The sequence below is a fragment of the Chelonia mydas genome, chromosome 20, assembly GCF_015237465.2.
Source record: "Chelonia mydas isolate rCheMyd1 chromosome 20, rCheMyd1.pri.v2, whole genome shotgun sequence".
In the NCBI taxonomy this organism is placed as follows: domain Eukaryota; kingdom Metazoa; phylum Chordata; order Testudines; family Cheloniidae; genus Chelonia; species Chelonia mydas.
The window spans coordinates 3,142,871-3,170,546 of NC_051260.2; the positions used below are offsets into that span (position 1 = coordinate 3,142,871).

The 27,676-nt window shown below is 54.7% G+C and overlaps 1 protein-coding gene across 3 annotated transcripts in view; it reads left to right on the forward strand.

The window, feature by feature from the left end:
- LRP1 (LDL receptor related protein 1) overlaps positions 1-27,676 on the forward strand; it is a 177,105-nt gene that overhangs the window by 55,848 nt on the left and 93,581 nt on the right. For all 3 annotated transcript variants that reach the window (XM_037883672.2, XM_037883673.2, XM_043532632.1), the window contains exons 3-6: positions 616-753; positions 9,086-9,205; positions 10,270-10,398; positions 10,943-11,206. In XM_037883672.2, coding sequence (XP_037739600.1) covers positions 616-753; positions 9,086-9,205; positions 10,270-10,398; positions 10,943-11,206 — 651 coding nt within the window. The remainder of the gene's footprint in view (positions 1-615; positions 754-9,085; positions 9,206-10,269; positions 10,399-10,942; positions 11,207-27,676) is intronic.

A 27,676-nucleotide genomic window follows, 5' to 3' on the forward strand; every position in this document is an offset into this window, starting at 1 on the left:
CAAGGGGATTCACTATTTGCCAGATAGAGTTGTGTGTAGATGAAAGGGGGCTTTGGGCTCAAGCCAGAGTCGGAGCCCGGGGTTTGTGCAGTGTAGACATGCTCATGGGAGTCCGATTTTCAAAAGCAGCCAAGTGACAGTAGCACTGAAGTCTCATTGGAAACGAGTGCGGTTTGGTCTCCTTGCCCCACGCCCCAGCCATGCATGTGAACATGGGTTCTGCGCACATGGGCGGATTTGGTGTGGGGATGATGGGGGGCGGTAAGAATATGCAGTAAACCTGCAGTGTAGACATCCCCCAGGTCTGTCTTGCAAATGGTACGGTTCTCCCTCAGCTCCAGTTGCGTGTGGCTTTGTGTCGCCTGTGGGTGTTTGCATCAGAGCCCAGCGGGTATGAAATGTGAGTGGGTCCTTTTGCACTGATGGGAGTGGCAGGGCGCTGGGAGGAAGGGAGGGATCCTGATCGGGGAGCTGCCAGGGGCTGGGTTCTCATTGCTTGCGTGGGCCAGGCCCAGCCGCAGCCTCTGGTCCTTGCTGCAGCTGCCAGGTGTTGCTGTGTCGAGCGATTCCCTTCCCCTCTCGGCTCAATCTCTCTGGTGTTCTGCTCTCTTCCAGGTCTGCAGAGCAAGGTGTCGCGGTGCCAACCCAATGAGCATAACTGCCTGGGCACGGAGCTGTGCATACCCATGAGCAAGCTGTGCAACGGCCTTCAGGACTGCTTCGATGGCTCGGACGAGGGGTCGCACTGCCGGGGTAGGGGAGCGCCGGCCGGACCCCGGGGCAGCCCACACCTCGCTCTGGGCTGAGAGACTCCGCTGTCGGGTGGGAGGGGGGTAGGAAAAATTCCTCCGTAGTGCGTGCGGCCACACGGGCTGTTAGCAGGACGTGGCCCCGGTAGGAACCGCGATTCGCCCCGGCGTGCGGCGTGTTCGCACAAGAGCGGTGCACTGGTGAAGGTACTTCAGTGCGACCCCCCCCCCCCCCCCATTGTCAACGCGTCCTGGGGGCTGTGGGTTAGAAGACCTTGAAGGTTCCCTTCTGCAGGAGAAATGGCGATTGCTCCTGCCCCGGCAGGCTGTTGCATAGCCGCACTCTCTGCTGAGCGGAAGGAGGCAGGGAGTTTGGGTTCTGGTTTAGTTCAGACACTGATTTCCTCCCTAGCCGGGGGTCTTAGTGGGCAGGGCTGGGAGCACAGGGATTGAGGCCTGCTGGTCGTGACCCCTGAGCCCACAGTTCCACGGGCCGTGCTGTCAGTAACCTGGCTCTGAGCTGGATGAGCTGCAGAAAGGGCAAAGAAAATTGGTCTAAAAGGCCCTAAATCAGGCAGAGTGCAGAGCAGAGGCGCCTGCCTTGTCTGGGGTGCAGGACGGCGCCGCCTAGGCACCCCAATGGGGAGCAGAGCCTCATTGTGCCAGGTGCTGCACTTACCCCTTCTCCTGGAGAGCTTGCCGCCTGAGCAGGCAAGAGGCAGGGAGGGGAAACTGAGGCACAGAGCGGCGCAATGACTTGCCCAGGTGGCCTGAGCCTCCTGTTCAGTGGCCTACCCCCTGCCCCGCATGCCCTTTGCTAATGAATCCTCCACACCTCGGGGGTGAGCAGCTCGCCCCAAGCTACGCCGTCTACCGAGCGGATCAGATTTTACCAGGTGTCCCAGCTCTCTGGGCTTGGAGCGTGAGTTGTTCGGGGGCTGTTCCCACAGCGACCCTGCCATACCTGATGGGGAAGGAGGGTCGGGGCCCTTGGGAGACCAGGGTTCAATCTCTGCCTGGCACTGACTCCTTGCACGTTCTTGGCCAAGTCACTCAGTTTCTGCCCCTCAGGACCGTGGGGATGACAGCCCTGTCCTGCCCCCCCCGATGTGTGGGAGGCTGAATACGTTAGACCTTGGGAGGTGCTCAGATGTGTCAGATAAGTACCGAAGATACAAGTACGGAGTCCCTGCTGCTTATACAGAGGGTGCCTATCTCTTATCTAGTGCTTTCCCAGGGAGCTCAAGATCATTATTCCCGGTCTCCAGAGGGGGAAACCGAGGCACAGAGCAGGGAGGTGACTTGTGCAAAGTCTCCCAGCAGGTCAGTGGCAGAGGTGGGAATAGAGCCCTGGGCTCTGGCGTCCCAGCTCTCTCCTCTCTGTCCCCTTGCCTTTGTAAACTGCCTATTCAGGCACCCGGAAACATTCCCCTTTGCATAAGCATCTCCTCCTGGCTCCCTGCACCGGATCCCTGGCCCAAATGTGTCCTCCGAGCTATTTATGTAGATTAATTTTATAGAACCACCCCCCCCTTCCCCCCCAGGCAGCTGAGAGACCCGTACAGTGTCTCAACAAGTCTGGGGCGGGAGAGAGGGTTAATCAGCGGCTGGATCCGTGAGGTGGGGAGGTTTAATTCTATCTGATGTTGGGTTACACCTACTGCAGCCGGGCACAGAGCCGAGCAGGCGTTGGGAGCGCTCGGCACTTGCGGCAGCTCTCAGGTGAGGATGCTGGGTGGCTTTTGAGATGTTTGGGTACAGAAAAGCCAGGTTTTCCTCTCCGATTCTCAGGGGTGGCCCTGTGGATCTCGTCAGGCTGGTGGGACCCACTGCAGTCAGCTAGTCTGCGTCTCTTAGGCGCTTCTGTGGCTCCCAAGCCCCCCACCCTCTCGAGCTTGTTTATCCTCGCCAAGCCCTGAGGCAGGGCAGGATTGTTACCCCCATTTGACAGATGAGGAAACTGAGGCATATAGGGGCGAAGTGACATAACCTGCGGTCCCACAGGGAGCTTGTGGCAGAGCTGAGGCCTTGTCTCCAGACTAGCTCACTAACCATTGGGCCTCTCTGCCCTTGGAGTCTGGCCTGCTCCATGCAAGAGATGAAATTGCACCTAGTAATTCCCCACAGTGGAGAGAATCGCTCTTCCTTGGATGAATGGGGAAACTGAGGTGATGGGGCTTGCCTAAGGTCACACGGCTGATCAGTGGCAGAGCTGGGGCTAGGACTCAAGTTTCCTAGGGCTTAACCAGCACACCTCACTGCCTCAAACGGCTGCCCTGATCTCTACCCTGATAATTCTCCTTCCCCTGGGCCTGAGACGACATGCTAAGGGGCCACGGCTTTTGTCTAGGAGATTTAGATGCATGATTCCTACATGCTCCTAAACCCCATAGTCACTTTGGGAAAATCACTAGCAGCCCTACACACTCTTCTCTAACCTTATGCTGGCTCACCAGCCTGCAGGCAGTTCCCAGTGCACAAGCAATCCTACGATAACAGATCAAGGAGGGGCACACTCCGCGGAGGAAGGGAAGAAATATTGGCTAGTAAAGAAGCAGAGATCCCAGTTGCAACCTTCGAATAGGCAATTATTCCTGGTAGCAGAGAAGGGAGAGCCGTAAACCTTGACTGTTCTTTTAAAAATCCCCAACGGCTGGAATTGTAGCAGGACTGTTTCCACCAGAACAGCACCCTTAAAAAAAAAAAAAATGAAAACCCTAATATTGCTGGGGTTTTCTTTGGTGCGTGTGGCACATGAGCTGAGAGAGGAGACTCTGAAATGAACATGCAGGCCTGCCAAACACCCTGCAAAGCTGATAAACCATGTGAACGAGTCAGCTGGCCCACCTGGCTTATTAAACTTGCATACGCATAACACAGGGGATTTAGAGCGGGATTGTGAGCAAATCTGTACCGTTTTTGCTAGGGGAAAGGGCGCTCCTCCCACTGTGTGTTAGACAGCCAGCTGGCCTGGGGACCGTAGCCTGGGCCGTGACCTCCCCGTCCAAATGCAAAATGTGAACGTTAGGCATCTGCTGTGCCAAGGAGGGTAAACGGTGCTGGTGTGGCTTTCCTTTGCTGGCCCTTGTATTGTGGTAGATGGATCAGAAATGGATTGCATCCACGCTGCTCCTGCGGCCTTGTCCGCTCTAGAATGTAGGTCTGCTAGAACTATCCGGGTCTAGGTAGAGGGGTGACACAGCCCTAGGCTGGCCGCTGTTATAGCGGGATAAAGGGGAAATAAGCTATTTCGGTATAAAGTACCATTAGCCTGTTATAACTGTGGCCAGACTAGGGGTGGGATAGATAACACCATCCCCCGAGCTGGCGTCATTGCACTGGTAAAAGTTCTAAGTGAAACCGAATTAAGCCTGGGTTAAACTCTGAGCAAAAGAGAGTCATGCTGGTTTAAAAAAACCCAACCCTGCACTGATTGTAGCAATTTAAGCCCAAAGATCAGTTGATGGGAGACAGTGAAACGCTGGTGTAATAGGGTGTAAACCAGCCCGTAAACCAGAATCCGAGAGTCTACACAGACATGTGAACTGGATTAGCTAAATTGGTTTAAATCCACATGTTTAGTTCTGGCTGTAACAGGGTCCTTGGGCTAGTGTGGGAATTTGCAATTGACATCCCCCCATGCTCCAGTTCTGAGCTTGCATTAGATTTTCGTTCCCTGAATGTCGGGGTGAGATTCACACACCCGGAAGTGTTTACAGACCACTCCAGTGCAGCTAAGCGTCCTGATTCCACTCCTGCTTCTGGCCAGGGTGGCAGGAGGCATCCTATGGGAACCGGTCGTTGCTCCCTGGTTAGTCGGTGTGGTTTCCCAAAAGCCCCCCTCCTGAGCTGGACTCGACCTCTGAACCTCCCGTAAACAAAGCAGAACAGATTTGGACAGTAAAGTGTTGTGCCCCCCTGGATCTGCATGGGTGACCCTGGTCAGAGGTTGCAGGGACCTGGTGCCAGAGGTGGTGACATTTCCTATCTGACTTTAATGTGGTTTTGGGGCTGGGGGGGCTTTTCAGAATCACGGGCAGTTTGCTTAACCATACACCGTGTCCTCCGGGCTCTGCAGTGCTGGTTTCTGGGGGTGCAGAGTTTGGGGGGGAGAGGGGCTATAGGATGTGGGTGGTATGCTGCTGCCATCCGTTTATGTCCTCCCCCCCCCCGGCTCTTCCCCAGCCCTGAATGTACTTGCAGATTAACTGTCCCGGGTGTGACGCGAGCCCCTGTCCCAGCCCCACGGGGGCAGGCAGGGGGGAGTTGGGTCTCGGGGTTGCTCTGCAGAGAGGGGTGCTGGTAAGTGGGTGTTTAATGAGCTGTGGTCAGAGATGGCGTCTCAAACCCTCCCCCGTGGAGCTCAGGCTAACGGCTGCCAGTTACTAATAACCTGCACTGGATTAAAAGTGGTGACTCCTTCCCTCCCTTTCCCCCTCTCCCACTCCGAGCCAACCAGCCCCCCACCCTGGGGCCGGATTGGAGCCAGCACCCCCTAGAGGGGAAAGGCCCCATTCCCCACCACCCTGAGCCATCCAGTCTCCTGCCCTGGGGTCAGATCGGAGCTGGCACCCCACAGAGGGGAGAGCCCCCATGTCCCATTCCCTGCCCCCCTGAGCCAGCCAGTCCCCCGTCCTGGGGCCGGATCGGATCCAGCGCCCTCTATGGGGGAAAGGGCCCATGTCCCATTCCTAGACTCCTTGAGCAGCTGGTCCAAGCTGTGGGATGCATTTGATCATGAAGACTCTGAGAGAGGGCTGTGAAAGGGGGAACACGGAGAAAAATGGCCAGATTTTCTCAGCTTGGCAAGGTTCACGTTGCGATTGTTTTGCACACAGATTTGATACAGACCCGAGTTCATCCTGCTTTGTGCTTCCAAGCCACGGGGGCGTTAGGCAGGAGAGGGGAAAAAACCCTCAAACAAAGAGACCTTTGTGGGCTGAACTGCTCTTCTGCTTCCCACAATGAGTGTCCCTTCGGCCCCAAAGCCTCCATCCCAGCCCTTTGTGTGTTAATTGGGTCACGGAAGCCTATCTTATCATTGCTGTGTTTGAGTAGCTGGGTTTGCCCCGGACGCCTGTCCATTTTGTTCTTGCTTTGCTTTTGTGGAGCAGCTTTCCGGGTTGCATGCAGGTTGGAAAGCACAGCTTGTTCCCAAGGGATTGCCGTTTGCACCAGTGCAATGCACTCCCGTGCTAGTGAGCTGGAGCATGGTCCAGTGGTTAGGGTGTTACCTAGGGGCTGCCGGTTCGATTCCCTGCTTTGCAATAGGCTTCCTGGGAAAGGCATTTAATTTCTCTTTGCCTCAGCTCAAAGTGCGGGCAGTAGTATGGCCCTACCTCAGAGAGACGTGTGAAGACAAATTCATTAAAGATCCAGATGCTCAGATATGGTTCCCTATAAACAGGTGGACAGTTTGCGTCACGTGACTACAATGTGGATTGATATATGCAAATTTCGCTAATGTAGAGCCTGAATTCTGGCCCGTATTGTCCCCTTTTTATGAGAGAATCTCACTCTGTATGTGTGTAAAACCACCTAGCTCCTATCTACTGCTTTTCATCAGCGGACCTCGACGCTCTACGCAGTCTATCTTCACGACCCCCTGGGGACCCAGGGGCAGATCCGTTATCCTCACGTTACCGGCGGGGGTCCGAGGCACAGACAAAGCGGGGTGGGGAATTGAGCCGAGGTCTCCCCAGTGCATTGCGTGGAGGTCTGTATAATTACCCCCTTCGGTAGGGTAACGGGACCCATCATTACGTGACCTTGCTAAGTCCAGGAAGCCGTCAGTTACTGGCGCAGCGAGATGAGCGCTCCGGGCGAGGTTTCTCATCAGCCCCAGCCTTCCTCTGAGCATTGGGGAGCGTGGGGCAGATGGACACTCGCTTAACATTTATTTCAGCCACGGATAGAAATTAATCTGTTCAGAGCCGTGAGCCAGGCAGCCTTCAAGGCCCTGCAGCACGGGAGCCTCCTGTGCGTGGACTGGGCCTTGGGCGCAGGGGAGGTGCTGGACACGCTTGGGGCGGACCCCTCCCAGGAGCACAGAGATTTAAGCATCCAGCTCCTGCCCGGGGGGCTCTTAATAGATGGGCAGGGACATGTTTTCTCTGCATTTGCTGGTGAGTCCGACTAGGGCCTGGTTCCCTGCTGAGCTCGTTGGGGGTAGGTAGGTCTGGGGAGGAGATGGCACAGTGACGGTCACCCCAGAGCTTCCCGGGGCCTTGCTGCGATGGTCCAGACTGCTGCCTGATTGGACTGCATGCTGCAGTCCAGACCCACACCCTGCTCTGCTCTTTCTCTGCTCCAGGACGGGGGCAGGGTGTCAAAAGAGCTTAGCACCCAATGGGAATCCCCCCCATCCGCTGTCCCCATTGGGAACAATGGAGTATCCCCCTTCTGGAGAACAGTGGGGGAATCCCCCCACTGAGAACAATGGAATATTTCCCTGCTGGAGAACAGTGGGGGAATTCCCTCCTCCCCTCCCTCCATTGAGAACAATGGACTATCCCCCGTTGGAGAACAATGGGGGAATTCCCCCATCTGCTCCCCTCCATTGGGAACAATGGAGAACAGTAGGGGAATTCCCGCATCCTCTCCCTCACTGAGAACAAGGAAAACCCCTCCCACGTGGCGAATCCGCCTGTTGCATGTATTGCCTGGAGCATCCAGCATGCCCCATTTCCGTGCCAGGTTCTGCGGGGTTGGCAGTCGAGGTGTACAAGGACAGGGGCAGCTAAGAACAGAGGATACTTGCTCCCTTTAGCTTCTTAATTCCTGGTGTTGGGTGGGCAGGGTGCGTCCTGCTCCCCCCTCAGCAGTGCCTACAGGAGGTCCTTGTTGGCGTTGTTTAACGTGGTCTCGGGGAGCATGCAGAGAACGCACACGATGGGGCTTCAGTTTCACTGCGGGCCAGGCAGCAAGAGCCCGAACCAGGGCTAGGATCTGGATTTGTTTCCTCCCCACCACTGCAGATGCCTCTCAAGTGCCTCTGGTTTCTCGAGGCCACCTGTCTTCAACGCACCCCCTGTCGCGCTCTGCTTCCGTCTTTGCCCGCGGGTTTCCCGGAGCCCTGTGGGGCTGAGCGAGTTGCCCAGCACGGCTCTGCTGGAGAAACGGATGTGGTCGAGGAGGGACGCTGGCGCGCGCTGGGTGTGCGGGGCAGGAGCTAGGTTTCCTGCTCCTTGCCTCTTGTGTCTGATCCTTTAAATAGGAAATGCTGAGCCATGCAGCTGAGGTTAGAGACAATGTGTCTCATGTTTCAGAATCAAATTCCGTCACTGTTTGAAAGCGGCTCGCGCAGCCCTTTCCCTCGCTGCTTCCCTTCGCGGGCTGGGGTGACCACGTTTGTACCTGTCTGCCGGCCGGTCCCCGGTCTTGCGGTGTTCTGATGGCCTCGGGACAGATTCTCCCTTGCCCTGGACTTCTGTATTCCCTGAGCCGCGATCGGGGATCAGGGCCTGTTGTGTTGGTACAGCGCCCAGCACAGAACAAAAATACAGCTCTTGCGCTGATGATCTTACAGTCTAACCGGTGCAAAAGAGGGGTAAACCACAGCTCTTCTGATAGCGTTCTGCTCTTGGTTTGCATTGGTGGAAACATCAAACAAACATTGGTTTGCACGGTGCAGGGTGAAGGTGAATTGGGCCTGTTGTCTTTAAAAGTCCAGCTGGGAGCTACCCTGCCTAGAAATCATTGGTTTCGATCAAACTTATCCTTTTTATACCCCAGCTCCCAGAAAATCTTTACATGCAAAATATTTTGAGCTTGCAGGGTATGCCTGCACTGCTCAGGGTGTCATTGCAAGATGGATTGGTGTATCTTGGCCCATCTACCTAGTGTGGCTACAAATAGCGCTGAAACCATGGTGGTGGGGCCATGCTTGGCCCCCCCATCGCCCCGGGAACCCGGGATATATGCTCGCGTTCCTAGCTGGTATTAGCAGGGCGGGCTAGGTAAAAGCTGGCCCACGGGTGCCTGCCTGAGCTGGGATTGCAGGGTAGCTGTCCCCGTAACAGGGTCCTTCTCCCCTTTTCGCAGGTGGGGAGCCGAGGGCCGCGTGGGGCAGTGGCCTGTGCAAAGTGTCACGAGACGTCAGTGGTAGATCTGGAAATTGACCCCAGGTGTCCCAGCGCGGTGCCTTGGCTATAAGCCCATCCTTCCCTCCTGTTACTCAAGCTAGTGGGGATGCTGCCAGGGCTGTGGGGTTGGGGTGCCTGGGGGAGTCTGGGAATGACAGCAGGAACCTTCGCTGTTCCCGTCACCTGCCCAGATGCCTGAAGTGCCCACTGACCCCAGAACTGATGTTCTTCCCCACTGACTCCTTTCTTTAGAGTTTCTGGCCAACTGCTCGGCCCTGGGGTGCCAGCACCACTGCATCCCGACGCTCGTCGGACCCACCTGCTACTGCAACAGTTCCTTCCAGCTGGCCGAGGACAGGAAGAGCTGCAAAGGTTGGTGGTGGATGGGGGATGACGCAGCCTGCGACTGCGGGGACAGGACTGCGGGGGCACAGCGTCAGCTCAGCGGGCCACGCCTTGCCCAAAGGCCGCGTGTGGCCAGTCAGCCTGGGGCGGGGGTAGGGAGCGGAGTGGCTTCCAAAGGGATTGGGACACTTAGCGCTCATTAGAAAACCGCAGCTTTGAAAATCCCACCCTGAGCGTCACAGTGACGTGTCGGGGTTGTGGAATAGCCCAAGACAGACCAGCACAATGGATTAAACTGATTTCCCCCCCTCCCTGGGGCCCCCCCATTGGAGCACTGAGCAGGCTTCCCCCATTAGGGTGAGCAGCATCCTTGGATGCATCAGGAAGAGGAGATCAGTCGAGCAGGAGGGGGCGTTCCTTTTGCATACGGCATGAGTGAGACCTCCACTGGGGGCCGTGGTCAGGTCTGGGGTCCCCACTTCAAAAAGGGGGCTGCAAAATGGGAGAGGGGGCAGAAAAGAGCTCTGAGAAGGACTCGCGCTCTGGGAAGCCGGCCTAGTCGCGAGAGACAAAAGAATCTCGTTCCCTTTAGTTTACTCAGGAGAAGGCTGAGAAGCGACGTGATCGCGGGCTCTGAGTCCCTGCGTGGGGAGAGATTTTTGAGAGCAGAGCAGAGTAAGAGCCAGTGGGTGGAAGCTGAGGCTAGAGAAATTCAGACCGGAGAGAAAGGGGCAGATTTTTAACAGCACCGCTTCGCCAGGGCTGGGGAGGATTCTCCTCCGAGGCAGGGCTGGATTTCTGTGTTAAAGTTCTGCTCTGGCTCAGCTGGAAGTTCTGGGCTGGCTGCAGGATTCGCGGGGTGAGATTCTGCGTAACCCAGGCCAGAGGGGGACAGACGAGAGGATCGCGCTGGTCCCTTCTGGCCTTCAAACCCTACGATTAGACTCCGATGGTGCGGGGGGTGTGTTCCTCCCGCGTGGCCCGTTCTCTGCTGCTCCACCGTGAGCATTGGGGGGCTCTGTCCTTTCCCTGGCTCCGGGGAGCTGATGCAGTTGCGGGACCCAGCCTTGTTCTCTTGCCCTCCCCTGCAGACTTCGATGAGTGCACCATCTACGGGACCTGCAGTCAGACGTGCACGAACACGGAGGGCTCCTACACGTGCAGCTGTGTCGAGGGCTATCTCCTGCAGCCCGATAACCGATCCTGCAAAGCTAAGAATGGTAGGTGGTGTTTTAGCAGCGTGGTGTGGCTTCCGGCTGCCTCCAGCTCTCGGGACCGGGGGGTGCATGCAAAGCCACCTGGCTGCCCCGGAGTGTGCGTGGCACTCCTGCTGTGTTTGCACCTGATCTAGGTGTGTGTGTGTGTGCAAAGCCACCTAGCTGCCCCAGAGCACGCGCGGCGCTCCTGACCTGTTTGCACGTGACCCAGGCGTGTGTGTACATGCAGAGTTACCCGGCAGCCACACCGCGTGTGCGAGGTGCTTGCATGTAGGCCTGGTGTATGTGCAAAGCAACCAGGCCATTTTGAGCACGCATGTTTTGCGGTTGATGTCAGGAATCGTCCCTCCCATGTTACAGCTCGGTCTCCTGCCCCTGGACCTCCTGTGGGGGCTCCTCTGTCCCCGGCATTGGAAATCCAGTCCTCTCGTATTTCCTCTTGCATGGGTCAGGCTGTGGGTTCCCTGCTGAGGCCTGGGGCGTAGATTGAGCAGGAATCCAGCTGCCTGCTTAACCCTCCCTGGCTGTTCTCCCCTTCCCCTTCCAGAGCCTGTGGACCGGCCCCCAGTGCTGCTCATCGCGAACTCCCAGAACATCCTGGCCACCTACCTGAGCGGCGGCCCTGTGCCCAACATCACCCCCACCAGCACCAAGCAGACCACCGCCATGGACTTCAACTACATCGAGGACACGGTGTGCTGGGTCCACGTGGGCGACAGCGCCTCCCAGACCATCCTAAAGTGCGCCAAGATCCCCAACCTGAAGGGCTTTGTGGAGGAGCGCTCCATCAACATCTCCCTCAGCCTGCACCGTGAGTGACCGCATTGGCGCTTTCGCCCCTCCTGCCTCGCCCCTCTCCGCTCTCCCCGCCTTCTTTCTGCAGCATCCATGCCTCTTTAAATGCACCCCTCCCCTCCCACCCCGGAAAGGGGGGACCTGGGGGGTCTGGCCTGGGGTAGTCACCGGCTCTTTGAGCAATTAGGTGCACAAGATCCTTAGGAATCCAGTGGGCGCCGGGGGTCTAACTCTCCTGGGGATCCTCTGAAAGGCCTGAATGTCTTGCGTTAAAGCCAGTCATAACCTTTTTTTCTTTTTTTTGGGTTGAAAAATGTTTGGTTGATTTAAAACAGCTTTTTCCCAAGGGCCTGCGGCTTCCTCCTCCTCTCGCTTTGATCCCTTCCTGCCTCCTGTTTACAATTTCCAATGAGCTGCAAGCGCAGGTCAAACGCTGCGGCCCGGGATCGATCAGCTCCTTGCGCGGTGGCGGGGGGGGGGAAGGGGGTAGACCCGTGGCTGCTTGTTGTTTTTGTATTTGAGCCCCGTGTTTCTGTTGCCGAAATAGGCTCTGGCTGTAAGTAGTGATTTAAAACCAAAAAAAAATCCCCCAAGTTGAAGCAGCTCCGTGGGGGGAGGCTGAGTCATGGCCAGCCAGACGCAGATGGTGGGTTCAATTCTGTTTGCGTCTCCCGAGCTGTAATGAGAGCGGTTGCTGGGGGCGCCGCTGGGGGTCTCAAGCAGGGGGGAGGCTGCAGTTTAACAAAGGTACCGACTGCTGGGATCAGCTGTTCGGCGGAACGGCCGGTGCTTGTTTTATCAATAGCAAAACTGGGGTGTGACTAGGATGGGGGGCTGGTATGGAGGCAGGGGGACAGGAGGTGGCGTTCAGGGCCTTCGGGGTGCGGAGCAGAATCAAGGGGCTTGGAGGGTGGAGATCGGGGTAGACACTGAGGGTGTGGGGGGTTTAACACTCAGCCAGAGGACAGTGTTACCGAATGTGCCGGGAGCACAGGGGGAGGGGGCTTTGCCCCTCTCCGCTCCCCCCTTGTGGTGCCCTGATCGCAGCAACCAAGTCCAGTTCATGCCCATCGAAGGGACAGTGTCCGTGGCCTTGGGATCAGCACGCTGCTGGGCGAGGAACTGCAGGGAGTTTGTCTGTCTGTCCCTGACGTGGGAAGGGGAGGGGGTGAAACTCTCTATCCTCCTCCTCCTCCGAAGCCCGGGAGAGCTGCAGCAGCGAGAAGCCGGCGTGGGAGGAGGCCCTGGACTGTGACTCAGGAGGGCGGGGTGCCATTGCCATCTCTCTTCCCTGGCGTGAGTCACCTGGTGGCGTTTGGCGTTACGTGACTCGCAGAGGGATTTGGGGATCTCGCTCCTTTGAAAATACCGCGGCCCCACCTGGGCCTCTCTTCCCCCTCTGCGACGTGGGCATCATCCCCTTCCTTTGTCTGGTCTGTGGAGAGTGGAAGCCTGGGCCCCGTTTCCAGCTTTGGGCTGCTCTGATGAGCCACACCTTGCGTTATAAACGATGCTTTTACTCCCGGGGACTGATCTTCGCACCCCAGTAAAACCCCAGGGGTTTGGACCTTCTCCTCGGCCTCGTGTGGAGGGTCCTGCGAGGGCACGACAGCGTAGCGAGGAACCTGGGGGAGTGGGATAAAATCCTGAGTCCTCGCTGCAAAATGGGTGTGTGAGGAGGAGAAAGATCTTTCCATCCGCCCCTGACCTTTGGACTCTGGAGCAAAGGCAGGTGCATTCAGAAAACTCTGGTTCTCGTTGCAGCACTGCATGGGTGTGTGTGTGTGTGTGTGTGTGTTAGGCTCAGGCCTCACCCTCTGGTCTTGCAGGCGACAGTCTGAAATGAGGCAGGAGGAGACCAGTCCCTGCTCTTTTTTTGCGTGTGGGGAAGATGGTTTAGAGGGTTTTTTTGGGCACCTCTGAGGAAAAAGGGCCCAGGAGAGGAAGGATTTTTCAGTGGTTAGGCATTAGCCAGAGATCAGGATTCAATTCCTGGCTCTGCCATGACATCCCTGCGTAACCCTGGGCGGGTCACGCTCTGTGCCTCAGTTTCCCCACATGTACGAAGGGGATAACAGCACTGCCCTGCCTACCAGAGGTGTGTGAGGATGAATACAGGAGAGACTGAGGTGCTCAGATGCTATAGAAATGGGTGGGGGGATCTCTACCTTACACAGCGGGTCGCCAGGCAAAGGTGGGGTCGCACTGTACAGCCAGGCCAGATGCATGTAGCTACGAACTTCCCGACACCAAATGGGCTGGGGTTTGTCTGTGACTTGCGCGTGGGGTCTGTGTACCGGGGGCTGAACTGAGACACACTCAGCTCCCACTTGGCTTGGAAAAGCTCTTTGAGTCCCAGCTGGCGATCTGTTTGAACCACGGGCCTGGAGGTTGACGGGATGCTGACTTCATCTTGCTGATTTGACTCTGGGTTACAGACTAGATCCCACTGAATCAGTTGCGAAATCTGAAGCTTCTCCTGAAATCCTGGATTTCTTTCTGCTTTTGTAAAAATGCACTGTCAGGGGCGTGGCTGGGAGCAAACTGATTTCATTGCGGACTCGGGGTTTAGAGGAAGGCCCATGGCGAGTGCTGAATGCTCTGCAGAGCAACCCGGTGAGCCGTTCATGCTGGAGGAAGGATGGGCCAGCGGTTAGGGTTTAGGAGCCCTGGGTTTAATTTCTGGCTCTGCCATAACATTGCTGTGAGACCATGGGTAAGTCACCGAGCTGCTCCGTGCCTCAGTTTCCCCATCTCTCAGATAGCACCAGCCTGCCTCGTAGGGGTGTTGTCAGGATAAATGCATTAAAGACTGTGATGTGCTTAGCTACTATGGTCATGGGGCCTAAGAACCATCTATCTTAGGGAGATGCATTTATTTTTTCCCTTGATGCCCCTTTGGGGGATGGGATTGGCACAGGGCACAGGACTCCTGGGTTCCATTCCTGGCTTTGCCATTGCCTTGCTGTGTGGGCGTGCCATTTTCCCTTTCCATGCCTCAGTTTCTCCACTTATGAATTACTGTTACCCACCATGGTGTGGTGGATTTCTTGCTTGTAATACTCCGTCCGTTTGCTAAAAGCACTAAATTGGTGTAAAACATGATCAGCCTCCCAGAGGGAGTAAGAATGATGCTGCTTTGCCTCTCCTGGGAGTATCTCCTCTTGCCAGAGGGAAGTTTTGATACACAGCCTCAATTAACTTTCTGTGATAACCCCAGAGAGCTGAGAAGGTGGAGACCTGGGGCCTTACAACAATTTCGGCTGCTGGCTCAGTCTACCCTGTTAGTCATGGTAGCAGAGACCTGCAGTTACTGAAAGGTGTCTGCAATCAGCTTAATCACAGGTGTTCCCGGTGTGGTGTTTATCACAGTCCCAGCGTCTGGGATGGCTGAGGTAGTGTGTGATCTGATTGTGTATTACACCAGCGTGCTGTGCTCCTTTTCTTTAAAGCAGTCTCTCTTCAGGAACGAGCACTTCCCTCTTGAGTTATGCTCATTTAAAGCAGGTCGGGGCAGCGGGGGGCGGTTTGCTCTTGTTTTGCTGCTGGTAACTTGCACAGAGGAGGAAGTGAGAGCTGATGGCTGACATTTGGAGGGTCGCTTTCTGGCCTCCCGAGTGCACCGACTTCTGCCAGAGCTATCTTGTTCAGAGTTGCGTTCAGCGAGAGGAACGTGCCGCCCAAGCGGACGGGATGCTGTCAAGCCAGGAGAAAAAACGGAGAGTGTTTCAAGTCCACCTTTCCTCACCCGCCTTCCTACTGCAGCGCTGAAGTTGAGTGCGGGCTGTGGGTTCCACCCCCACCACTGCCATAGAGTCCCCTTGTGAGCTTGTACAAGTCGCTTCACCCCCGCAGGCCTTCTCTTGTCTATTTCGCTTGCAAGCTCTTCATGGCAGGTGCAAATCCAGGGACTTCAGTGGAATCGCATCCACTTACGCAGGCCCGAACTGGCCTGTTAAAGTAGCCATAAACACTACACATAAGAAATTTGATGGAGGCCTTTCAGAGTGAAATCAGTCGCACTGGAGCTTCGGACTGAAGTCTGATCTCCGCTTTAAATTGTGGTAACTGTTGAGGTGAGATGAGGAGGGTGTGTGCGCAGCACCTACGAATAATGCAACGTTTTGGGGAGAAAACCCACGTGAGGCTTAACAATAATTTACCACTTGTCATGGATGCAAGATTCCAACCTCAAGCGTCCCGAACTCCTGAGTCTGGCTCCCAAGAAGTTCTGAAATTTAAATAAATAAATAAATTTGGGATTCTTTTTATTTGACGTCTCGTTTCTGAGCTGCGGGGTTCGCTCGTGTTTCCAGACTTTTCTCCGTAACCATGAGGACGAGAAGCTTTGCTTTTTTTTTTTTTTTTTTTTAAAGTTGCGATTCTCATGCAATCGGTTGACTCCAGCAGCTGGGAATTAAAAGCAAAACAAAAAAGCCCTCCTTCAACAACGCAAGGTGCATGATCGAATCAGGAGAGCTGGCGGCACCACCGGTGGTTATTTGTCTTAGGCGTTTCACTCATCTTGGCCTGTGAAACTAGACAAGTCAGTTTCACTTTCTGCTTTGCCTGCGTCAGTTTGTTTCCAACTCTGCGGAGAAGTCTTTCGGGTTTGTTTATAAATGCAAAGCTTAAATAGAATGTAAAGTTTTATAAATGCTGCCTTTACCTTCTGGGCCTAAGCCTTTACCTTCTGTTCTGTGTTTAAGAGATCTGTCCTTACCATGATTTTATCTTAGAGGAGAGTAAAGCTGATCTGTAAATCCAGTTAGCGGCTCCTTTATTTACTCGCATATGGCATTTATCTACTGACAGCAGGAGTCAGGCTTCCCTAGTGCCTGCTGCTAATGAGGTTTGCGTTAGCATCTGATGGGGGAAATCCCAGTGCTAAAGGGTTGAAAAAGACCAGCCTCCCAGCTGGCGTTGCTATGCTGGAATGATGAGTTGTCTGTCCGGTTCAGATAGGAGCTGCGCATCCATGGTTTTTTTGCTGAGAGATTAGTGTGACTGGCATGGCAGGAGATCGGGGAAGTTAGGGCTCTCAGCGGAGGTTGGCAGGAACCCATGTGCATGGATCTTTCCATTTTCCTCTGCTGCTAACTTTCTATTCAGCCAAATGGCCTGGGTACAGATTAATTTCTGTGATGACAACTCTGCTTGCGCCTTCAAATGCAGACTGCCGGCGCGACAGCGCTTGGATTGGGAGTGGTCACTGAAGCTGGTTTCGCTTCTGCCCCAAATGACACGTGAAGATCCGCACGGTGTCTTGCAGCCATTGCACACCCAGGGACTAATTTTCCTTTCACGGATCACACAAGTCTTGCCCTGTCGATGGAGGGACAGAGAGAGAGAGATGGTGCGAAGGAGGATCGTCCAGTGCAGTAGCAGGGAATTGCAAGTTGTTGGATAGGCTGCAGGAATGGCCGGCTGAAATTTCTGTGGCTTGTGCTACGCAGTTGGGACGGGTCCCTCCATACTTTATAATCTATTTATGATCTATTTCCCTATGTTAAGTATCCTCACACCTCCTCCTCAACTGTCTAAATGGGCCATCTTGATTATCACTTCAAAAGGTTTTTTTTTTTCTCCTGCTGATAATAGCTCATCTTAATTAATTAGCCTCTTACAGTTTGTATGGCAACTTCCACCTTCTCTGTATGTATCTATATATATCTTCTTACTATATGTTCCATTCTGTGCATCCGATGAAGTGGGCTGTAGCCCAAGAAAGCTTATGCTCTAAGAAATTTGTTAGTCTCTAAGGACTCCTGTTCTTTTTGCGGATACAGACTAACACGGCTGCTACTCTGAAACTTTATAATCTGTGACTCTTCGGGGTGTGGGCTGGGTTAGCGGCACACGGTCCAAGCCACTTCACTCTCATCCTGTCCTCTTTAAATCTTCCTTTAAAAATAAAATCCCTGATGTCACACTGCTGCGTTGGAGCATTGTAGAGATTCCTTGCGGACTGCACGTCTGTGTTTGTACAGCTCCTGGCACAGTGGGGCTCTGGTCCGTGACTGGGGCTGGTTGGTGCTACAGCAGCACAAATAATTCATAGTGATCACGGCTGAGAGATGCTGAAGCCAGTCTTCTGCCCCCTTTTAGGCCCTGTTTTTTCCAGTGGCACCAGCGATATTGCACAAACCAAGGCATGAGATCGAGTTGTTTGTTTGTCTTTTGGGTTTTGAGTTTTCCTCCCTAATCATGAGGGCTGGAAACTTACTTTTTATTTAATAATAGTAATAATAATTAATAAGAGAGAACGAGGGGGAGGGGTGAGATTCTAATGCAATAAGGAGATTCTGAGGGGTGGGGATTTTTTTTTTTAAAAAAGAGCCCCACATCTACCAAATATTGTGAGAGTTGGTAGTGCTGAAGCATGGCCTGTATCCCTGGTGGTTGAGTGCCAAGGATAAAGTTAAGGGCCTGTCTTGATTAGAGACATTCGCTATCTGCATGTAGCTGTTGGGAGCACCTGGCCGTAGGTGACTTCACGGGAGGAGTCCGCAGCACAGCTGGGAACGGAAGCTACATCTCCTAAGTCCCAGGGCAACGCTGTAACCGTGAGACCCCCTGGCCGCGTTGGGCTGCAAGAGGAGCCCGATTTGCAAGTGCTTTAGATTCTCTTTCCCCTTTCCCTGTCACGCGACTGAGTTTGAGCAGCGTTTTCATGCTCCTGCCGGCTGACGTGCGGCTTTAAGTTGCTCTTGCAGAGGATCTCTACAAGCGAAGTCGTCGTCGTCCTTCTTTTGAACGCTCTCCTTCGGTTGCAGCATTTTCGCCCGAAGCCGGAGCCGATCTGCTTTCAGGAGGTTTCGGGCAGGTGGTCTGAAGCCCGGCTGTGTGCTTCCAGCTGCTCCCAGACGTTCTGCGGCACTTCGTTAATTTCACAGCGCCCGTTCGAGGGAGCGTTCGCTCGTTGCCTCTCGTTACTCTTCCAAGATGAAGCTAGCAGCTTCCTGTGCTTCGGTGCTGGCACGCACACCTGGTCTAGGGGCAGCATGCTGCATTCATCGGGCCACCTGGGTACCGTTCCCACCTCGGAGCTGCTGCATGTCCGTGGGCACGGGTTGCCTCTGTTTCCTGTCTTGTCTGTTTCGCTTGCCAGCTCTTCGGGCGGGGCTGCTTCTCCCTCTGCAGCGTGGCCGGTTCTGGCGATCGTACTGCGCAGCCGTGTGGTGTTTGGTGTTTTTTCTTAAAGCCCCGTCTCTTCCGATGATAAGCAGGCAGTGCGTGGTACCCTTCATCGGTTATCAGGGATTGGGAGTCCACGGCTGTCCCCAGGCCTGAAGATGAACATTGCCCCTTCCAAGCAAACCCTGGACAGGAGTTCTCGTCCTCTCGGTGATGGTGACTCGGTTCGATCAAGTGGGACAGCGTCCCAGCCCCCCACCGCACTCTGTGCTCAGACACACTAGTGCCGTTATAAAGGCTCCCTCGTGGGGGAACAGAGGCCTGTCCAGCCCTTCAGGTCAGGCTCCTCACACTGCATCGATTCCCCTTTGATTTCTGTGTGGCTGGGCACATTGCAGCCTCTCCCTGTCCCGGACGACTTGGACGGAGCTGGCCGGGGCTCCGTTGTCTGTGACTTGGTCTAGGTTCTGCCCAACCTCGGTCCCCAGGGCAGCTCGCATCCCAACCACCACGTTCTGTTTTAAGCTGCGGCTCCGGATTGGGAAAGGGAAAGGTCTCGCTGGGCAGAGCAGGGCGGGGAGTCAGAGACCGGGCCTGCTACAGCGCAGAATAAGAGAGCCTTATTTTTCCTTGGGTACTTGGATTCCAAGGAGGGGAACTTTTCCTCCCCCCTCCCCCCTTTCCTTTTCCTTTTTCTCTCCCTTTTTTTCTTGTTTCTCGTGTGTGTTCGAAAGTTCCTGCTCTGTTTCTAATCAGCCAAATCCCTGGCAGGAGCTGAATGTCTGCTCGCATTCAAGGACAAAAGGCGAAGGGGGGAGGAGTCGTTTTTCGGCAGCTTGGAACGGTTTGCCTCCCTTGAACAGTCGGCCCAGTGTGTGGTTGCTGCTTTCCCTCGCCCGGGGCTGGCCGCTAAAATGGAGCGGGCTGTGATTAAGCTCCCCTGCTCAGCAGTGGCCGCCCCTTTCGGCCCCTTGGCTTTGGAACGTCTCCTCCGTGGGCCGCTGGCTAAACGAACGAGCCCATTGGATGAGCATGCGTAGGTGACGCGTTTGCAGCATCCGGGCCTCGGCCTGGAAAGTGGGATTTTCAGCAGAGGTTGGTGTTGGTCTAACTTGGTTCCCGATGTGCGGGAGAAAGGAAGAGTGGCCCAGTAGCTACAGTGCTTGCATGGGTTTGGGAGACTTCTGCTAGTGGTTTCCTTTGGGCCAGTCACTTCGTCTCTCTGTGCCTTACCCCCATTTTCCAGATGGGAAAATAACAGCCCTGGTCTGCCTGACGGGGCTGTGTGAGAACAAACACATGGTGAGGAGCTCAGATGGACAGAGGCCAGCAAAGTACCGTAAAACTCTGGTGGCAACGTTTATGTAACTCAACTTCAGACCCTCTCTTTGGGGTTGGGCTGCTCAAGGGAACCTATGGGAGTTGCGGCCCCGGATTCCATTGAAATGGTGCGTTTGGGGAGGAGGTTGTGGTAAGTGTCATGGGGGCTGGTGAGGTTTGGGCAACGGCACGGAGAGGGAGGGGGATGGGTTACAAAGACCAATAGGGTGAGATTCTGGCCCCCGGGTGGGAATGAGGGGACGCCGAAAGGGGAGAAAGATGCTTGGGTACCTTAGGGGAGCAGAGCTAGGTCGAGACAGAGCGCTATTGAAAATCTCACCCCGAGGCTGAGCAGCCAGTTAAAACCCAGTTAGATTTGGGTGCCTAACTCCCTTGGGCGCCTCTTAAAAATCCCAGTGTACATGTTGGTTTAAAGCCCTTTTTTGGCTACGTGATCCTATGGGAAAATAAGCAAAGTGGCCTTACACGAGTGTGAAAGCTTTTGCACTATTGCCAGGACTGGCTGTTGGCACTGGCTGGAGTGAGGTGTAGGGGAGGAAGGCAGCCCCTGCCAATGCATCCTAAACCTGACCTGCAGCCTTCCCCCACCCCCTGAACTCAGCCCTGGGCCGCCCACTTAAGCTGATCCATCCCTGCCCCTGCTATTCCAGCCCCTGGCTGCTTTTTGTGCTGGCGTATTGGGAGCAAAGCTTATTGAGCAGCTGAACGAGTCTTGTCAGACTCATTTCACCAGTGAGCAGAGCAGGATTGAAATTCCTGTTTCCTGGACGCTGGTGCGAGAGCTTTGCCGTGTTAGCAGATTCCCCAGAGCTCTCAGTGTGGGTGCAGTGTCTGCCCTGGTTTTGGGGGAGGCAGCGTCCGGATCATTAAAACGGGGCTACTCTCGGTAGCTGATCTCTCAACCGTGGGAGCTCTTCCAGTTGCAGGCAGGTTTGATCCTGGCGAGTGGGTGTTCCTGGGACAATGCTCTCATTTATTCCCAGTAGAGTTTTCAAAGAATTTCAGAGCCAGAAAACCAAAAAACCCCACAAAACTGCTTTCAGGTTTGTAGGCTGCTGAATTCTCCCAGCTTAGGAGCAGGCCGGCTTTGGAGACTTGGAATGATTAATGCCCTCTCTGTGCCACCCAGCGTCCCATTCAAACCCCGGCCTCTAAACTCCTCAGGTACGAGCCGTGCTGCTGGCAAAAGCTGCTGGATGCAGAGGTGTGTACTGGGCTAATTAATGTGGGTGGCATCCAGAGACCTTGTTTAATGGCTTTCGCTACCCCAGGCCAGCCGAGGCCGTCCAGCCCCCCAGCGTGGAGACAGGGTACCAGTATCAAGCGCTCCTGCTGGTCATTGCGGATTCCCCCATGGGAAGGGGAATAGGTTTTGGGGTTCTCTGTGCCGCACCTTATGCAGAAGAGCAGCCCAGACCTAAAACCGCTGCCCTGTCCTCCCTTAAAGCACATTTCTGCTGGGATGCCTTCCATAAGCCTTTGGCTGTGGTTAGACAGCGGGGGCGGTCACAGCTGCTGTCACACTGGTCATCACCCCGCACTGTTACCTGGTGCTTTCCCAGCCGTCTCTTACGGCCACCTGTTCTCTCGCAACTTACCCAGAGAGGAGAAACTCTTGGGGGTCGGGACCAGCTTTTTGCTCCGTGTCTGTACCGCACCTAGCGCAGCAAGGCCCTGATTTCTTATTGGGTGAGAAGTATGACCCCTAGCGGGTAGGACATGGACGTAGGATTTGAGAGACCTGGGTTCAGCCCAGCTCAGCCCTTCGGTTACCTTAATCTACCCTGGGCCTCAATTCTCCAGCTCTAAAACGGGGAGGCTAGAACTTCCCACAGTGGGGTGTGAGGATAAAATCCATCCATGACTATGAAGGGCTCTGAGAGGCGGGTCAGAGAAGCACCTGTGCAGGCAGGTGCTTCGCAATATGAACCATAAATAATTGTCTGAGACACAGCTGTGTTAAATGGGGCCAGGTCAGCTAAGCATTTCTGGCAGGGCCAACCCTGGCGATCTTCTCGCAAGCTCCTGGAGGCAGGTAGGTAGGTGAGAATCTGCATGTTCACTTTCCAAAAAAGCAAGTTTCTAGCCCTGGTGGCTGTGCAGAAAGAGTTGAAAACATGACCCCCGAAAGCTCTTGACACCAGAAGGCAACTGAAGAGAACCCAGGATGGTGTGTTTTAAATAAATTTTATGATTTTTGTGCCAGTCTCGTGATTATTGTGCAGCTTGACTCATGACTGTTGAACGCTTGGGACCAGCCACGTGGTGGTTCTGGGATGTGCCAAAATCCCGTTGGAGCTGGATACGTTTAACACCATGGAAGGAACTGATCTAGATACGGTCACTGCATGGTTCTGGGCTTTATTTTTTTGCTTTATAGAAGATTGATTTAAAAGGAGCTTCAGAAGAATTTCCCCAGACCCGGAAAAGCATTTGGGAAGAGTCCGCAAAACTGCCACCACGGTAACAGAAATGGGGGTGGGGGGGCGCAGCGTGCGCTCTGTTTTCATAGAGACTGCGCGTTGGTGGGGCCGGGGGCTGGATCCCAAGCTGCGTCCGCTGGGACGTTGGCCTTTCGGTGGGACCGCTCCAAGAGGTGGCCGAGAGGTCTCCTTTTTTTAAAATTTCGTTTTGGAATGAAAACAAACAAACAAAAACCCCCAAACCCCAGGAAGGGGGTGAAACATCCTCCCAAAACTGCTGGCATCTGGCCACTATTAACAGACTTTCCTGGGGCATCATCTACCTGAACAAGCCAATCTAGGAGACTCCAGTTCACCCCATGACAAACAGCAAACTGTTCTGGTGCCAATCAACAGAAATGCTCTAGGGTTCGAGACAAATTGATTTCAGGGGGACGTGGGGCTCTATAGAAATCCAAGTGCATCTCTCTCCCCCTTTGGCATGGAAAGCTCTCTTTCTTTCTGGCTGCCTTGCATGCCCCCCGCCAAGAAAGAGACACTGACGTGAACATACTTGGCAAGAGAACAGAGCGATTGGTAACTTTATTTGATGACTCTTCTCTTTCTTTAACTACTTAAGAGCTGTTCGCATACCAGAAACTCAGGATTAATAAGACTCGGACTTTTCAGCTTGGAAAAGAGACGACTAAGGTGGGGATATGATAGAGGTGTATAAAATCATGACTGGTGTGGAGAAAGTAAACAAGGAAATGTTATTTACTCCTTCTCATAACACGAGAACCAGGGGTCACCAAATGAAATTAACAGGCAGAAGGTTTGAAACAAACACAAGGAAGTATTTCTTCACACAGCGCACAGTCAGCCCGTGGAACTCTTTGCTAGAGGATGGTGTGAAGGCCAAGACTATAACGGGGTTCAAAAAAGAACTAGAGAAGTTTATGGAGGATAGGTCCATCAATGACTATTTGCCAGGATGGGCAGGGATAGTGTCCCTAGCCTCTGTTTGTCAGCAGCTTGGGAATGAGCAACGGGATGGATCACTTAATGATTCCCTGTTCTGTTCATTCCCTCTGGGGCACCTGGTATTGGCTGCTGTCGGAAGACCAGATTCTGGGTGAGATGGCCCTTTGGTCTGATCCAGGATGGGGTTTTTAGGAGCAGGGAAAATACCTCTCAGCCCCGGCACATGGGTTGGGCCAGCAGACTCAGCCTGCAGAGAGGGAGAGGATTGTCTCGTGGTTTAGGCGGCTGCATGCTATTCTGGAGAACTGGATTCTGTCTCTGCTACTGCCTAGCACAGGGTGGGTCCTGGGCCGTGACTGGAACGCCTAGGGGCTGCCCTAATACACCGTATCATTAAGGTTTCACGTGGCTTTGCAACTGTCCGATTCTTTTGACGCAGTTGTTTTTGGGATGTAATTAGGAGATTGCATCGAGGGGACAGCGCTGAGGGAGGTGGGTTGCAAGCGTCCAAGTGCGTCTCTCCCGTCTGGGGTTCGGTGCTGTGAAATGGCTGGGATCAGCTTCCCGGTGCCCGTCCCAGAAGCGGGGGGGCCCCCCCGGTAACCAGCTCATTAGGAGTGCTGGAGGTGAAGCGTGATTTTTTTTCCACACTGTCAGACGAGGCCGCAGTCAGAGGCTGGAGCAGCTGGAGGCTCTTGTCTGGCTCCAGCGACTTGGCATCGGTCCAGTAAGAGACGTAGCCGTCGGGGCTGCGTGTGCTGTACCTGGGGCTCGCGAAGGAGTGCGCTGGTGCTGAGAGGTTTCCTAGGGGCAGTGTGCTCTGGAGGGGGCAGCTAAGCTGGGGTTGGGGACGGGCATCTCTCTCCTTTCCTCTCGTGGGGAACCTTCCTAGGAGTGGTGGAAGGACTTGCCCCGGGTGCAGGGCTGGGAACAGAGCCCAGGGCTTTCCTTGCCACTCCCGAAACGCTGCGAACCCTGTGTGTGACAAACCTTCCCGGGCTGGTGCAGGGGAGTTTAAAGGGCCCCGTGAACCCTTGACTGGCTCCCGGTCGTTGCTTGGCGTGAGATCTCTCCTGAGCTCGCCCACAGTCACGTAGCCAGCCGGCGGCGAGGGAATGTGGAACAGCTATCTCCTGGAGCATGGGCGGGCTGTGGTTAGGGAGTGAGCGGATGCCGTACCTGGGGCAGGACATCTTTCCATGCAGGAGAGATTTTTCTATTAAGGCAAAGCCCTTTGCAGGGCTTATCCGAATTTCCTCTGCGAGCTAATGTCTGAATTCCCCACGCTGCAGCTTCCTGAGCACTGAGCTGGTGGAGCGGCTGCCACCTGGTCCTTCAAGGCTTAAAGTGGCAGGGAAAGGAGATTTTTGTTGCCTTTTTTTCCATTCCTAGGACCTAGGGTTCAACTGCCGACGGACCAGCTACTCCGGGCTCTGCAGCCTGGCAGGGCGCCAGCTGTCAAGTCCTGGTTAAATGGGCTGTATTAAGATTGTATCTTGCCAAAAAAAAAAAAAAAGGCAGCAAAGCCTCCGGTTACATCAGAGCGTTGGCTTCACGAGGGGGCAGCGGGCTTGTTAGACAGCTGTCAGAAACCCACACGCGAGAGCCGCTGAAGGCTCCGGCCTCTGCGTTCCCATCCCGGCCTCCGCAGCGACTTGCAGCCCGGGCACGGGCGCGTAATTCCTTTTCGCGGTGATTATTCACCCTGGCGAAAGACGTCCGATTGGCAGCCTGGGGAAGGGGGAGGGCTGGGCCGGTCTTTCTCCACCTAGCACAGGTGCCTTCCAGAATGGCTGGTGGCGATTTCCCACGCAGGTCCGAGGGGTGGTGCCGTGTGGGGCGAGCTGCATTGCCAGGTGACTGAAATAAACAAGCGAAGCTAATTATCTTGGTAATTGGATTCCTCTCCTGGCTGGGGCCGCGTGCTCTGCATGTCGTATTTAAAATGGGAGTAATATGTTTGTTTAGCCATCTTTTATCCCTATCCCCCTCCCTCTGTCTGTCTGTCCATCCTATCTCTCTGTCCAGCTGTCCTTTGTCTTTCTCACTGAGCCGGCGAAGACACATTAGAGACAGAATTTAACCCGACTTCCACCTGCAAACCAGCACCGGGCATAGCCCCGCTGGGCTCTCCCGGGCGCTCTCTCCCCACAACCATCGTCCTGGTTTTCCCCTCGTAAGAAGACAGTCGGTACAAGCCACCCTGGCAATCCCGACCCCCCTGCTCTCTCTCTCTGCAGCCAGGTGCCTGATTCTGTGGAATAGCCTCGCTGGGGGGTAAAACATGGTCCCCTTGACGCCTCCTCACCCTGGCTTTCCTGCTGCAGCCCGTCTTGGGCCAGGAGGCATCGGCTACGATAGGAGGAGGTGGCCCGGGGTCTGGAGGTGGTGGGCATGGATTACGGTGCTCAGTGGGGCTCTTTTGAGGGCCCAAAAATCTACAGCAGACACTAGAACCCAGGTTGGCAGGGATGGCACCGGTACCGTTGTCCATCTTTCTATGCCTCGGCCCAGAAGCCGGGTCCCTGGAGTCTCAGCCCACGAGACCAGTGACTCTCAACCTTTCTGATACCGGGGTCTGGCTTGCTGCCTTCCTACACTGTGACGGGGCGATCTGAGGGACTGGCGCCGGTCCATGGCCCGGTTGTTGAGTATCTGCACTAGCCCACAGCATCTGGGGCTACACACGTGGGATCTGTGATGTAAATGAGCACATCAAGATCGCTCAGAAGCCGTTTTCCTCAGGCTGTCTGTGAAGAATTGATCGATCGTGGAAGGTGCGTCTGGGACGTCTCTCTCTGTAGGGCCCCGTTCTTAATTTCGTCATCGCACCGTCCCGCTGGCAGATAAACAAGGCTTGGATGTGCTCCTGTCTCCCGGGGTGGGCAATGCCCCTGTCCAGTTTTCTCGCAGCAAGGTGGGGGGAGCAGTCCCCGAGCAAGCTGGGGAAAGAGCCCTGATTGTTAACTCCACAAGAATCGTTAAACTGTGCGCGTGGCTCATAAGTTAGGGCCAAATGGGACCACGGAGCCAGATTTCCACCCAGTGTTCCCTGCATGGAGCTGGACGAGTCTCAAGGAAATCTTTTGGAGGAAGATCTCCACTGGAGGTGTAAAGCCTCCACGCAATGGAGAACCCAGCTCCCCTTGGTCCAGCCACCCCAGTGCTCCATTACCTTGACTCTTAACCGTTTGTGCCTTTAGCGCCAGGGTGGAATTTTTCTGGCTTCAATTTCCAGTTAGCGGATCTTACTGTGACTTCGTCTGCTAATGTAAAGAGCACCCGGAGTCTTTTCCCTGTGACTTTTCTCGGCAGCGATCAAGATTTTTAAAAAGGCTCCCACGCCAGGTCCATCAGAGCCCTGTGTTCAGCCGCTGTAAATGGCAGGCCTGTGGCTCAGCACCCAAAATTGGGGCCAGGTTTTCAAATAGCTGTTGGAGTAGCCAGATGGTTCCAAAGCGATCAGCCCTCAGCAGCCGTCCATTGAGAACTGCTGGGTGCTGAGGACTTCGGCGGACTCGGCGCTTCGTTTGGAGGCCTGCGACTGTAAGCTCGTTGGGGGCAGAGATCTGTAAGTTTGTTCAGCTCCCAGCACAGTTGGGTCCCTAGCCGCTACCGAATTGCCGCTGAGAAGTGGCAGCCGAGCTCGTTTGGAAATCTGGGTCCCAACGCTCAATTTGTCCCTGTGGTTTGCGTGCCACCACCTTCCCCCCCGAATCCTGCCCCCAGCACGGCCTCTTGGGAAGCAACCTTCGCAGGCCAGACAGGCCGTGACGCTTCCGTCTCTTAAGGGGCCGCTACAGAAAAGTGGGGTGGGATGGGGCTCGCCGATGCGAGCTTTAGGTGTACCCCATCAGTTGTGGCAGCTAGAGAAAGGCAGATGTAGTCCTGCCTCCTAATGGGGGGCTGGGCTTGCCGACCTCCTGAGGTCCCTGATGGGCAGGACGCCTGAAGTTTGTCTCCTGCATGTCCAGTTAACATACTATTTAATTAAGGAAAATTGTCCCCTGGGGGCAATGTTTATCCATCAAGTATTTTGCTGCTACAGAGCGTGTCTTGTTCTCAGTGGGGAGGGTGTAAGGAGGAGGGGGGAGAGAAATTCCTTCAGATTATGGTATTATGTACATGTATCCAAGGGATCATTCCTTTAATAATAATAATAAAAAAAAAAAGGAAACCAGTGATATTTGAGAGCGCCTGGGGACTGCATTCCTGAGACGCTTTCGTTCCCCTTTTGGGGGCGTTTTTGAACCAAAACATTTGCACTCGAGTCTGTTTTCCAAGTTTTTATTCCCTAGAAACCACTTTCCAATTGACTTTTTTTTTTTTTTAAATGACTGTGTTCGACCCTGCAGCATGTGGCTCAGTTACTGAGCAGCACTGGACGTACCGTTCCATCCCTGCCCCCAGCCCTGTTTGTTTCTGATTGGGCTTGGGTGGTTTTTGGTGGCTGCGGAAGAGTTGAATAACATGCGCAGGTTTTAAAAAAATAAACCCATGCAGGGTTGTCGACTCCAGCTGCTTGGTGTTGGTGCTGTTGGTTAGAGTTTGGTACTTTTCTCCTCCTCGTGGCTGGTCCCTTCCAGGCAGCTGCCTTCATCGATCGATGGTAACAATTCCGA